The 13,127-nt window shown below is 34.9% G+C and overlaps 2 protein-coding genes across 4 annotated transcripts; one reads left to right on the top strand and one right to left on the bottom strand.

The window, feature by feature from the left end:
• The first annotated feature begins 302 nt into the window (after positions 1 to 302).
• Positions 303 to 5,378, top strand: LOC133823537 (prolycopene isomerase, chloroplastic). The gene is made up of 13 exons (XM_062256367.1): positions 303 to 1,130; positions 1,369 to 1,575; positions 1,673 to 1,772; positions 2,022 to 2,104; positions 2,239 to 2,295; positions 2,413 to 2,565; positions 2,680 to 2,758; positions 2,870 to 3,018; positions 3,125 to 3,259; positions 3,371 to 3,484; positions 4,342 to 4,452; positions 4,543 to 4,651; positions 4,956 to 5,378. The coding sequence occupies exons 1-13, from the start codon at positions 459 to 461 to the stop codon at positions 5,027 to 5,029; spliced, it is 2,043 nt and encodes a 680-aa protein (XP_062112351.1). The 5' UTR covers positions 303 to 458; the 3' UTR covers positions 5,030 to 5,378.
• Positions 5,379 to 5,449: 71 nt separating this feature from the next.
• LOC133823536 (ABC transporter G family member 22-like) lies at positions 5,450 to 12,908 on the bottom strand. 3 transcript variants are annotated; one of them, XM_062256364.1, is made up of 11 exons: positions 12,761 to 12,908; positions 11,533 to 11,975; positions 9,552 to 9,622; positions 8,677 to 8,912; positions 8,314 to 8,469; positions 8,010 to 8,193; positions 7,555 to 7,863; positions 7,087 to 7,371; positions 6,606 to 6,890; positions 6,266 to 6,373; positions 5,450 to 6,027 (listed from the first exon to the last, which is right to left on the bottom strand). In XM_062256364.1, exons 2-11 carry the CDS (start codon positions 11,930 to 11,932, stop codon positions 5,806 to 5,808), a joined length of 2,256 nt encoding a protein of 751 aa, XP_062112348.1. In that variant the 5' UTR covers positions 11,933 to 11,975; positions 12,761 to 12,908; the 3' UTR covers positions 5,450 to 5,805. The 3 variants fall into 3 exon arrangements, with proteins under 3 accessions (XP_062112348.1, XP_062112349.1, XP_062112350.1); XM_062256365.1 differs by lacking the exon at positions 12,761 to 12,908 and adding an exon at positions 12,154 to 12,177; XM_062256366.1 differs by lacking the exon at positions 12,761 to 12,908 and adding an exon at positions 9,317 to 9,396 and having other exon boundaries at positions 11,533 to 11,600.
• Between the last annotated feature and the right edge of the window lie 219 nt (positions 12,909 to 13,127).

Here is a 13,127-nt window from a genome sequence, read left to right as displayed (position 1 = left end):
TTAGATAACTCATCAAAAAATGTAGACAATTTTTAGAAAGAAGTGTTTTTGCCCGAAAAAAAATATATCAAAATTAGTCAAAAAAAAAAAAACCAAATTCTCACCAATTTCTCTTATATCAGAGATCTGAAACTTCGAGACAAAACACACTCGAATCTAACGGCTATCCGGAGTGAACAAATAAAAACCCACTTTCTTAATCAGATGGGATTTTGTCTCATTTTGTTGAAGAATCTAGTAGTGGAATCGCCACCCACTCGCTCACAACAAGTCACACCCCATCATCATAACAATAAATGACTTAAATAAAAACATAAACACTAACATTAAACAATACTCCGACTTTGGCTGGGGCTAATGGTTGGTTACTGGCCTAGTCTAAGCTTAATTCAACAACACCACAACCTTTTTTTTTCTACATCTCAGAAAGAATTAAGGTTCATTTCTAACTCCCTTCCATGGCTGAATTAAGGTCCATTTCAACAACTCCCTTCAATTCTTCTTACTTTCCCTCTCACCACCATTGCTCCCCAAAGTTGAGCACTTTAAGACCCAGAAATCAAAAGTTGAAGCTTTATGTCTCTGATAAACCCCTTGTTTTCAGTAATTACAACCCCCTATGCTACTTGAAATCTGGGTTTGTTAATCCCAAGTGTTCTTCTCATTTTTATGGTGTTGAATTTGGTGGAATTAGGCCCAGAAGCCAAAAATGTGAAAGTTTCGCAATTGGGTGCTCTAAATTCTCAGTCTTCAGTAATAACAAGCTCACTGGTACAGGTTCAAGGTGTCATCGTAGTTCAAATGAGCTGGGGGCCATCAGAGGCATAGTCTCAGTGGGAAGTTTAGATAGGAATAATAAGAAGAGTAGGGTCATTTCAAATTCTAGCTCAGTGCTGAATTTGGATAAAGATGTGAAGAAAAAGAAAGGGGGTGGTGATAATTACTATGATGCCATTGTTATTGGATCAGGAATAGGAGGCTTGGTAGCAGCCACCCAGCTGGCAGTGAAGGGTGCCCGGGTTTTGGTTTTGGAAAAATATGTGATTCCTGGTGGGAGCTCTGGATATTACCAGAGAAATGGCTATACTTTTGATGTTGGTTCTTCTGTGATGTTCGGTTTCAGTGAAAAGGTATGTTTTTTCTTCTTTTTTTGTGTGTAAATTTTAAGTTATTTTTCAGTACATTGTGTGTTCATTGTGGTCTAAAGAGACTAGATTATTACAGTGCTAGTTGAATTGTGCTTTATTGAAATGAAAAGAGGATTACATAGAATTGCTTTATGCTTCTATCTATAATCGATATAAATTAGCAGTTACTTTGTTTTCTTTTTCTGAAAATTTTATACCAGTTGTTACTCAAACTGAGCAGGGTAATCTAAATTTAATTACACAAGCATTGGCAGCAGTTGGTTGTGAGATGCCAGTGATACCTGATCCAACAACAGTCCATTTCCATCTGCCCAACAACCTTTCTGTGCTTGTTCATAAAGAGTACAGTGAATTCATAGCTGAACTTACGACTAAGTTTCCCCATGAAAAGGAAGGGATCCTCCAATTCTACGGCGAATGCTGGAAGGTCTATATTTGTTTTATCTCCTAGATTGGCTGCAGGCATTTTGGCCTCTACATGTAATACATAACTTACCTTAAACAGTTTCTTACACGTTTGGTAGATCTTCAATGCCTTAAACTCACTGGAGCTAAAGTCGCTTGAGGAGCCAATCTATCTTTTTGGGCAGTTCTTCCAGAAGCCTATTGAGTGCTTGACACTTGGTAATTACTTATGCTGCCACATAGAATCTGTTGCATATGTTTAGCTATACTTTTTTTTAAAAAAAAATGAAGATGCAGCCCCTCATTGAATTTTTGCATTTGTTCACAACACTATCTTCTGGTTAGTTAGGTGTTAACAGGAGTATCAAAAACTAAGACATGCTTATGTTAAATATTTCTTTTATTTTTATCAGTATCAATATTTCTTATTTGAGTTTGCAGTTTACATGATGTTATAATCCTCTGCAGCCTACTATTTGCCTCAAAATGCTGGAGATATAGCTCGGAAGTATATTAAAGATCCTGAGTTGTTGTCTTTTATAGATGCAGAGGTTAAAGTCAATTTCCTTTCATCTCTTAAAATTTGTTTAAGAAGTTTAAATTTATTTATTTTCTGGCTTTGGAGATCCACAAATGACCTATGAATTGATCTGATGGAAATAATATACTTGTGGTGGATCTGCAGTGTTTTATAGTAAGCACAGTTAATGCTTTGCAGACACCAATGATAAATGCAGGCATGGTGAGTTTATCTTTCAATCATATTTTATGGACCTTTTACTCTCTCTTATATATATTTATATATTAAACTCATGATTATTGACCCTCAGAAAAAATTATTTATATGTATTTGTGTTAGGTCCTGTGTGACAGGCACTATGGTGGAATCAACTACCCTATTGGGGGTGTTGGTGGAATAGCAAAGTCATTAGCTAAAGGCCTCATAGATCAAGGAAGTGAGATACTCTACAAGGCAAATGTGACAGAAATTATGATTGACCAAGGCCAAGCTGTGAGTTCAACTTTACTATTGAACGAGCAATGCTAATATATTTATGTTCAATTCTTTTATAAGCCAAAAATATGATTTTATGTAATGTGTATATATATGAAAATTTTCTTGTAGGTGGGAGTAAGGATTTCAGATAAACGTGAATTCTTTGCCAAAACAGTAATATCAAATGCTACTCGATGGGATACCTTTGGTTAGTTTTAGCTAGGATTTCTAAAATATTTACATGACTAGTTTTAGAACAACAATCTGGTGCTTTGCAGGGTTTGTATATGGAGTTATGTTCAATTTCACATTATTACAGGAAAGCTATTAAAAGGAAAAGACCTTCCAAAGGAAGAGGAAAATTTTCAGAAAGCTTATGTGAAGGCCCCATCTTTTCTTTCGATTCACATGGGAGTTAAAGCTGAGGTTCTACCACCAGATACAGATTGCCATCACTTTGTTCTCGAGGTATTAAACATCTTGGTAGATTAATTTTGATGGAAATTTGCAGACATTAGAATCAGCATGTGTTAGCTGATATAATCACCTTATTTTTATGCTTAATATTTTCTAGAATGATTGGACAAGACTTGAGAAGCCATATGGAAGCATTTTTTTAAGTATTCCTACTGTTCTTGATTCATCACTTGCACCGGAAGGGCGCCATATTCTTCACATATTTACAACCTCTTCCATAGAAGACTGGGAGGCAAGTGCAATGATGTTTTAAAACTGGAAAAATTATTACCAATCCCCATCCCCTCTTGAGAATATAAAAAAGCCTTTTTTTTCCATTAATTGAAGAGGAATTATTTCGTAGGCACTCTCTCCAAAAGAATATGTGGAAAAGAAGGAACGTGTGGCAAATGAAATCATTAGCCGATTAGAGAAGAAGCTATTTCCAGGACTAAGATCATCCATTGATTTTATAGAGGTGCGGTGTAAGCTCTAATGCCTTTAAATGATGATGCAACTTTTTAAAATAGTCGTATTATGAAATCTTGTGCTAGATCAATAATTTGGGCAGAAAGGCGTCTGATTATTTAATATTTTTAAAATAAATGTGCTAAGAATTAAGATCTATGGGTTTCCAATCAAAATCAATCTACAATGTGTGGTGTAACCCATGGTTAACATAAATATATTAATGTCTTCACATCTTTTTCGATGTGGGACACTCTTATATGCCCTCTTAAAATGGTGATTCTTTTCGGGCTCACTAATCGTGAATCGGATCTCTAGCGGGTTTTCTTTTCTTGCTATTGTTTTGGATTGAATCTTTAGTAGGCTTTTTTATACTCAATATTATTTTGGATTGGATCTCTAGCAACTTTGTTTTCGCTGTTGTTTTTGCTCGCTACTTTTTGGACCAAATGGTTGTTTGAGCTATAGAGCTCTAATACCATGTTAAGATTGATAGGATTCTAATTCAAAACCAAATGACAATGAGTGGAGTGACTTATGATTCTTGTAAGTATATTAATGTCCTCACATCTTTTCGATGTGAGACACTCTATGTTGGCACTATATTGTACTTTCTCTTTAAATAAAGAATCTTATGCAATTTTATAACCATGACATGAATTTGACAATCATTGTATGCAAGTGAAAATTCTTTTTTGGCTTCCAAAGATTGTAGAGTTCAGTGATAGGAAAAGTATTAAAAAATCAAAGCACCGACTAATTCCACTTCTCTTGGAAAATGGGTTTAGACTGCTCCACTTTGCACTTCCTGAGAATTCTGAGAATGATTACCAGTCTGTTTTCTTGAGCTATATCCTATCATGATAGGTGGGGACACCAAAGACGCACAGGCGGTACCTAGCTCGTGATAAGGGCACTTATGGACCAATGCCTCGTGGAACTCCAAAAGGCTTGTTAGGAATGCCGTTCAATACAACAGTAAGTTATTTAACGCTAGTTGATGGTTCACTGTTCATAGTTATTTTGAGCATACCTAAGTAATTGGGCTTACAAATATGAAAAATGCAGGCCATAGATGGTCTGTACTGTGTTGGTGATAGCTGCTTTCCCGGACAAGGTGTTATAGCTGTAGCCTTCTCAGGAGTAATGTGTGCTCACCGCGTAGCTGCTGATATTGGTAAGTAAATACCTATAGCTACGTAAAATTGCATAGAAATGTTTCTAGTTGTCTTCTAACAAATGTTATTCTTCCATACATTTGAGAAGAAAATATATACTTGAATTTGTTATAGTTTGTCTCATAAGGCATACTTGGATCAAGTTGGAACCTAGACCAACATTATCTTTTCTCGGTGTGATTTTGACTTTTGGGGGATAAAACTAATGATTAATGCCCTAAAACTAGCTTATAAAAGATCATTATAAATAAATAAAATAAAAAAGAAGGTATTTTTATTTCACTTGACTTTTTTCCTTTACAGGGCTTGAGAAAAAGTCTCCCTTATTGGATGCTGCCCTCCTTCAAACTCTCAGTTGGTTGAGGTCATTGGCTTGAAAATTATGCCGGAAAATACAAAATTCAATGTGTGTTGATGTAATGCATTGATTGCTTGCAAGAGCAAATACAAATCGTTAAAGCACATAGATATGCACTCTCCATTTCTTTAGTAGGAGCTCAATCAATGAATCAATATCAGCCATTGAATCAACTTGGTTCATCAAAGTTTTCTGCATTCCTATCTCCTATGATGAAAGTAAGTAAAGGGCCTGTAGAGTGGTATGCCTGATGATTGCGAAAGGTGATTTCTTTCTTTTTTGGGGGGGATGAATGGAGGGGCAAGGGGAAATTAAATGTAAACAAAAGCAACATCATTTCTTACAAAATAAAGAGGTTTCTTTTATCATTATGTTTGATTAGATTAGCTGATAGAAGCACATAAAGACTTCCATCTTCATACATTTCCCACATTGCAAATGACCAGTGAAATCTGAAAATTCATTGCTAAATCATAACAACCAATCAAGTTTGGTCAACTAGACTTGATATACTAAGTACCATTTCATTCTGAAAGTACCACCTGTTTACTAAAGAGGTTCAATATAAAGGAAAAAAAAACCCCATTCAATGTATCCATGTAATTTGATGAACTCTTCAATTCTTACTATCATCTGCTATAGCAGGAAACTCCACAAATTCTTAGCTCACAGAAAGCAGAAGCTCCAGCTCAGTGATCCTTTCTAGCTTTTCTTAGTTGATATGAAACTTGGCCTCCACAAAAGGAGGCCTTAATTCCATGGTAAATGCAACTGTACCCAAACTCTTATCCCCTTCTAAGCTCCAGATTGGAGCTTCATCCATCTCAAAGAAAGGTATGCAAAGAGGCGGTAACCAAAAACCATGGCTACCAGGGCACAGACTTCTGTTAAGCCACTGTCTGTTTGTATTCCATTAATGGCAGGTGTCATGTGCCCGTACTGCACTTTGAGAAGAAGCTTGTATGTGTGGTAGTTGAAAGACATATAGCGGATCCAAGATATGAATGCTGGAACTTTCTGAAAAATTGCAAAAAAAAAAAAGTTAATGTTTCAACTAATTGCAAGTGCAGTTTTTCTAGAAAAGTGGTTTGTTATAGAGTACAAAAGTCTTTAAGATTTTGAATATAAGAAATTTTAGATTTTTTAGATAAATATCTTACCAAGGAGTGGAGTGGCTTTTGGTTAAATTTATATTGAGAGGTCTCAGAAAATGTTTGGGGATTGAACATTGTTAAGCAAAGATATGGATGCTTACATTCACAAAAAATCCACCAGCTAGCATGAAGGTCATCACAGTTACTGAAGCCAGAGTTGTAGCTTTCTTTATGTCCATTAACGTAGCTCCAATAGCTAGCCCAAGCCCCTGCAATTTACATTATTCCATTTTCATTTTTCAACACACATATATAGTCATTTTTGCTTTGGAGTTTCTCAAATCAACAACTAAACACCAGGTTTCAGCTTGTTTGCTTGATAAAATGACGGTGGTATTAGAAACTAGTCTGTCTAGTGTTTCTAAAAAAGGGTATGTTGTGGATTGAGGATATATAAACTAATAAATAGGAAAGAAAAAAGAAAACAATTAGCATGTATACCTGAGCTGCTACAATGCAGAGGAAGACTGTAAGCATGGTTAGGAAGAAGGGACCTGCACTGGTCTTCAAGCCTGCCATGAAATATACTACAAGAAGGAAAAGTATTGGAAGCAACAGGTCAAGTGGAAGGTCACTTGTGGTTCTGGCCAAAAAGTAAGCACTTAATCTGTACATGTCAGCTGCTCGTTCCTTATTCAGCATTGCTCGCTCTTGTGGAAAAGCAAAAATTGCAGTGAAGACTGGAAAGAATCCCCAGAAGACAGCAATGAAGAAAAGTAGCCCGGCCTGCATTTTTTAGGCACAGTTAGAATTCCCAGCTAGTTAATCAAGGTATGCTCAAGAGAATGCAATAAATTTATGCTTTCTGCTTCTTTCGAATGAAATTCTTTAGAGCAGTATTTTTTCATTCAAGTCTTTCTTATCTTTTATTTTACAACTTTACTAGTCAAATTTACATGCATTGAGAAGATGATGGTGTTACCTGATCTTGCCGACCTTTGAGGGAATGACCATCTGACTGCCACCAGAGTAATCCCAAAATGACTGCTGTGGCTAGAACTTGGGTGATTCTCAACCAGCTGAAGTAGTCATGCCTCCGTTCTTTAATTCCTCTTCTGAATAGTATACTATATTGTTGACACCAGCTTGCCCCCCATTCCCTATTTCTATTGGACACTGACTTCAGTTCTTCATCAAGAGGAAGAGGAACAATCAGTTTCTTCTTCTCCTTGTCAGCAACTTTGGTTTCATAGGCCTCCACAAGATACTGTTTTACGACAAAAACACCATCAATAGACCATTACTTATAGCTTTCATTAAGGGATAATAAATCTAGAGGGCTTACTTTTGAAAGTTTTATCATGTAAGCAGGTAAACAACTATACAATATTATAGTTTTCAGTTAGGAAAAGAGTAAAGCTTGTGTGCTGTTCTGTCACTAAGAATTTACCTCATGGACAACAGTAGGAGATGGTTTTCCATTAGGTGTATCGTTATCTGAATTTCCCATTTGCACTTTATCCTCTAGTTCTGATGGCAAAGAAACATCGTTTATATTTCCATTTGCAAGATCCAGCAAGAACTCTGCTGGGTTCATGGCAATTAAAGGGGAGCATCCTATAGATGAGAAATAAACCATAGCTTCTGATGCTTTCCCAAAATAGAGCAAGCTCCCTTTCCCAAGAAGGATCAATTTGTCAAATTTATGGAAGAGTCTGCTCGATGGCTGGTGGATCGTTGTTACCACAGTTTTTCCAGCCTGCCATACAATTATTACAAGTTAGTATGTTATGCTTCTTATTTTATTTCCCTATATTGTATGTTCTGTGATCATATTGTGCCTCCTAATCTTATAAATTAAAGCCAGTGGTTACACAGAATCTGGAAATTAGATGTGATCATTACCTCTGCTATGTCTTGTAACATCTGAACAATTCTCAAAGCAGTTGTAGAATCCAAGCCAGAGGTTGGCTCATCAAGAAACAGTAGGGAAGGGTTGATTATGATCTCATTGCCAATGCAAACTCTCTTCCTTTCCCCCCCTGACACTCCACGGACAAATGAGCCACCTATCATAGTGTCTTGGCACCTGTATATGTTAAACTCCTTTGCTTAGCCTCTTAAGGTAATGAGATAACGAATGACTGATGCTAGTGGCAATTGCTGAGTTCAGTGAAATTGAAAATAAAGGAAAAACATAAATTTTTACCTCTCTAAGCCTAGTTCATAAATGACATCCATTGCTCGTTTTTCCTTCTCCTCTTTTGTCAACTTCTTTGGCAGTCGTAAGAGGGCTGCATATCTTAATGTTTCTCTTACTGTCAGGTGAGGAAACAGAACATCGTCTTGGGTCACAAATCCTATCCTGCCATATGTATAATGTCAGTTGGTTACTCATTGGTCATTGCAACTTTACATGAACATTTTATTCTACTGTTATTTTATGTGGCACATATGAATTGACATTACAAGTCTGATGAAGTAATGTAGCCTATACAATCATGATGTGTTAAAACAACTCCTTCCTATGCATTTGAGTTTAATGTTATATGCAGTTTCATAGAATTCTTACTTGCTTTTTAAGTACTTGGAATATGGTTGGTCATTATAAGTAATTGAACCACCAACAGATGCCTGCACTATCCTCCCTCCAAGCAAATTTAGAAGTGTTGTCTTTCCACTCCCTGAAGGTCCCATCAAGGCCAAAACTTCTCCTGGATTTACTGAGCCTGTAATCCCATGTAAGATGTCCTTCTCTTCGCTTGTTCTCATTCCCTTGATAGTTATCTTGTATGTTACTTCTTTGAACTGCATACATAGTTCGGACAAAAGGGTAAATAAATTTCCTTCTTTAGTACTTAATGGTGAAATGAACTTTGAATAGTTTCAAACTACAACATAAAGGCAACACAGTTAGGCTCTGAAGAGTAAATGGAGCAGATTTCCATACCCTTCCTTCCAATCTTTTTATGTCTTTGATGTTTCTTCTATTCTACATTCCAGAGCCATTTGTCCAAGGGCTCGGAAACAAGTGAAGTTATCTTCCTAAACCAAATGCATGTCTCTAAACTAGTTTCGTCAAGTGTTAAGAAAAAAACAGTTTTGTTTTTGTCCTATAAATTCTAATGTTAGGCAGTTTTGTTTTGGTTGGAAACAAGGGCAAGTCTTGTACACAAAAGTCATATAGAATGAAACTATGTACAAGACTGAACCTGATCAAATTTGCTATATTTGCTAGCCATGTTCTATGGTTCCCGTAGTTGGTGTCTAGATGAATCTCCTTCCCTTTTGCCTGTCCAAATAGATAGTACCGTATCAAAATTCTTGAACTATCAACTATCATCATCACATCAGGTTTCAACACCGGTTTGCAGATTTGGGAAGCAAAATTTTGCATGACTACTTATGATGTGTTTCTCAGTTTCTATTTCTTTTTTTAATTTTTACCTTGAGATAAATTGGCAATGTGGGTTCAGTTTGAAATTTCGGTTTCCGAATGCCAGCTTCAAGATCTTCTGCTGCAATATTGAAATCAGAGATTTTGTTATATAATTTTTTAGTTCAACTTTTGTCAGGTAACGAACATATGATGCAGTAATAAGGACCAATGACTAAAACTTTATTGTATGCGATGGTCAAAAGTATATTTTTTGTGTGTATTAGTGTGTGTTTTGTTCATAATCAAAACAAGGGTCAAAATGTTTCATCAGTTTAAAATTCAGTCCGAGCTTGAACAGAGACCAAGGGAACTCACAAAACTTCTACTTGTGTGATAAATTACTAACTAGTTTCATATGCCGTAAGAAAGTGTGTGAAGAGTATTATTATTTTATCTTTTTTAGAACTTACTAGTGAGAAAAGAAGAGGAATCACTAAGAAAAGGACTCTTTTTATGATTTAAATTTAGACCAATCTAAAGTTTCCACACTTGCTTCTAAATCTCCGTATTCATAACAGTATTGTGATTATTACTTCTTTTTTCTAGTTTGGTAAAGAGACAGACAGACATCCCAGGTGACCAGAAGTCTTAACTTTGGTGAAGAGGTAGTTGGGAATCTATTGAAATTAAAGGCTCAATGAACTGACTTCATTACATACTAATTAAATTAGTCAATTCCAAGATTTATGTTGAGGACCCAAATGATTTTGCCACCTAATTAAAGAACTAACACACACAATACAGATAGATAGATAGATAGATTTACATATAGTTTAGCTTAGTTTCCTTTTCCAAGTGAGAACAACTATACATGTTTTTTTCCTTATTTTTTGGGACCCACATTTGACTTAATTTTGTTGGGTTTTTGTCATCAGACTCGTAATAAATTAAAGACATGGGATCATGACTAGTATGACTACTGGGAGTGAAATTATAGTTTGAACTTTAAGTTAGTATCTGAAATAATTTATTTTCATCACTAATATTAAAATAAACTGACCCAAAAATTAGTTTAATAATTCCCCCACATGCAGTCTTTTTCAACAGTATATATGATACAAGCCCAAAAAGTGTTTATTTTACTAATAAAATCATCAAACACAGTAAAAATTTAAACTCTTACTTTAATCAAATATATCTTTTTCTCTTTTAAGAAAGGAAAGAAAATATTTTAATCAAATATGATTTGATATATTGGAACAAAATTAGTCTTGGTAATAGCTAATATTAGTATTGTATATGCATATGTGTTTGTAAATGAAAGATACAACGACAGTCACATGAAGTATATAAAGGTTTAAAATTAACTTTTATAAATCAATAAATAAATAATTGTTTCATACTCGAGAAAGAAAAAAAGGAAAAAAGAGGGTAAAAGTTTGTTGTTAATAAGGAAGACAGGAGAAAGTAATGGGCCAAAAAAAAAAGTCATAAAATGGCAACTTATTAGAAAATGAGAGCTGCTAAAAAATGAGTGGACTACAGCAAAAGCTTTAGGATGTAATTGCAATTGCATGGACATGCCACTATTTTTTACCAAAATTTTATCAAAACCTCTTTTTAAATTCACATCAATCTATCAATTATTTCTCATTTTTCTTATTTTGTTTTTCTTTTTTATGACTATTCTAATATAGTGTTTTCCATGTACACAGCACAACACAACACAACTACACTCCAACTTCAGCAATTATTGTCCATCTCTTTCTAGCTATCCTCTACTCAACTCAAATTTATTTTTTATTTAAATCAAAATTAGTTGGTGGTCAAAAGACTTTCTGAAAATGGACCACACAAAAAATATATATATATTTATTTAAAATATGATTTAATAATTTACACGAGTAAGTTGATTTATTTTTAAGAAAGCCATGAATGAGTAATGTAGAGAAGAAATTTTTATTGATGCATGGAATGGAAAGTAATTAAGTGTTTAATTAACTAAAGTTTTCTTATTAATATTAAAAGAAATGAAAGAGAGAAACTTACGGATATCATCGTCACTAAATGGCTTAGAATCGGCTATATCATCAGGAGGTATGGTGAAGCCGGTGAAGGAGAAAGACAAGCCTAAGCTGGCGCTGGAGGCTCGGCTGAGAGCGGCGCCGCTGCTAACCTCATCAAGATCGAACTTGAGCTGGGCGCTCCTGGACTTTCTGATGTGCGTGTTATTATTATTAGTTTTGCTACTGCCACTCCGCCCCGGCGATGCTCCCATCACCATCCTCCCTCGGCTCGACTTTCGTGACAGCGTTCCTCCGCCCTCCGCCGCGTCGTTTGAAGACGACGTCGTCGGCGGCAGTGGCGGGGACTTGAACGCCGCCGTCACCTTCTCCACCAATTGATCGGACTTCGTCCTCACCAATGATGTCATATTATTACTACTCATTTAATTTCATAAAATCCTCTTCTTCTCGATTATTGCTCCGTACCTACGAACACAAAATTTAAAAATAAAAGATTAATTTGGTTAATTATTATGTATAATTATAAGTGTATTTGGACAATATAGTTTGGTCTTAAAAGTACTACATGCTGTCATGCATATTAAGAGAAGTGAAAAAGTCATCGGCCTTATATATAGTAAGACCTTAAATTACATGTACACACCATGAACGAGAGAGTGTGCTCACATATATATATATATATATATATGCATAGTTCATTATTAATATAATTTTTGTTAAGCCATTTATGAGATAGACGGAAAAAATACAGTAGTGGGAAAATGATGATATGACTTTGGATAAGAAGATAAGATCAAAAAGGTAATGTGTTCTTTGAGGAATAGTAGAATCTAGCTAATAATCAAACCTATATATCTCTAGCTATACTAGTCTAAACCAAATCCTCATTATATATCTAAGTCAATATAATCACTATGTTGGTATATGTTTTCCAGTTTACGACGAGGAGGAAATTAAGATATTATAGAAGAAAAGAGCAAAGTGGTATAGTTGACCACACATCATAGAACACTAAAAACAGTTTCAAGAAAATGAAAAACGCTTCAATCCATTGAATATATATACAAGATATATATAATTTAACACAGCACTACTACGATCACTATATGAATAGTTGGTCAACACATACACTACATATATATTTCGATATTCAGTGAATAGTGTATAGTAAAGTCCATGATATCATGATTAATATATATATATACATATATGAGAATTAATCATGATTATATGAATTATGATATCCATACCTTATAAGAGAGAAAATGATTATGGCCAGACTATATGCAGAGGAAGAAGAAGAAGAAAGAAACAAGGAAGAAGATGAGATTTTTCTTTTTGAAGGGTTTAATGTACTCAACTGTGACACCTCTATCTATGATACATCCACTTCTTTTATAAAAAGCAATAAAGAGGGGCCAGCACTAAGTTACCAAACTACCCTCATACTTGTTCCAAATTTACGTACATGCCATAATTTATAATTCAAAACCCCAATAATATTATTGTTCTGATGACAACAATTGAATCGAATACACATAACTTTTTAAAATTAATATATATTATTATTATATATATTGATATGATTTGTCACCAAATCAAAGTGTGATCAAAGGC

This window comes from Humulus lupulus, chromosome 3 (assembly GCF_963169125.1).
Source record: "Humulus lupulus chromosome 3, drHumLupu1.1, whole genome shotgun sequence".
NCBI lineage: Eukaryota > Viridiplantae > Streptophyta > Magnoliopsida > Rosales > Cannabaceae > Humulus > Humulus lupulus.
The sequence above is the reverse complement of the archived record's forward strand: the minus strand, read 5'-3'. Positions and strand labels throughout refer to the sequence as shown.

Excerpts from the sequence above, each read along its gene's own strand:
- LOC133823537 (XM_062256367.1), top strand. The coding sequence starts at position 459 with ATGGCTGAATTAAGGTCCATTTCAACAACTCCCTTCAATTCTTCTTAC. Across the intron at positions 2,105-2,238 it reads TGTCTTTTATAGATGCAGAG|TGTTTTATAGTAAGCACAGT; the intron begins GTTAAAGTCAAT and ends GTGGATCTGCAG. Across the intron at positions 4,453-4,542 it reads GAATGCCGTTCAATACAACA|GCCATAGATGGTCTGTACTG; the intron begins GTAAGTTATTTA and ends TGAAAAATGCAG.
- LOC133823536 (XM_062256364.1), bottom strand. The coding sequence starts at position 11,932 with ATGAGTAGTAATAATATGACATCATTGGTGAGGACGAAGTCCGATCAA. Across the intron at positions 9,623-11,532 it reads ATTTAGTGACGATGATATCC|CAGAAGATCTTGAAGCTGGC; the intron begins GTAAGTTTCTCT and ends TCAATATTGCAG. Across the intron at positions 6,374-6,605 it reads TCTGCATTGTAGCAGCTCAG|GGGCTTGGGCTAGCTATTGG; the intron begins GTATACATGCTA and ends TGTAAATTGCAG.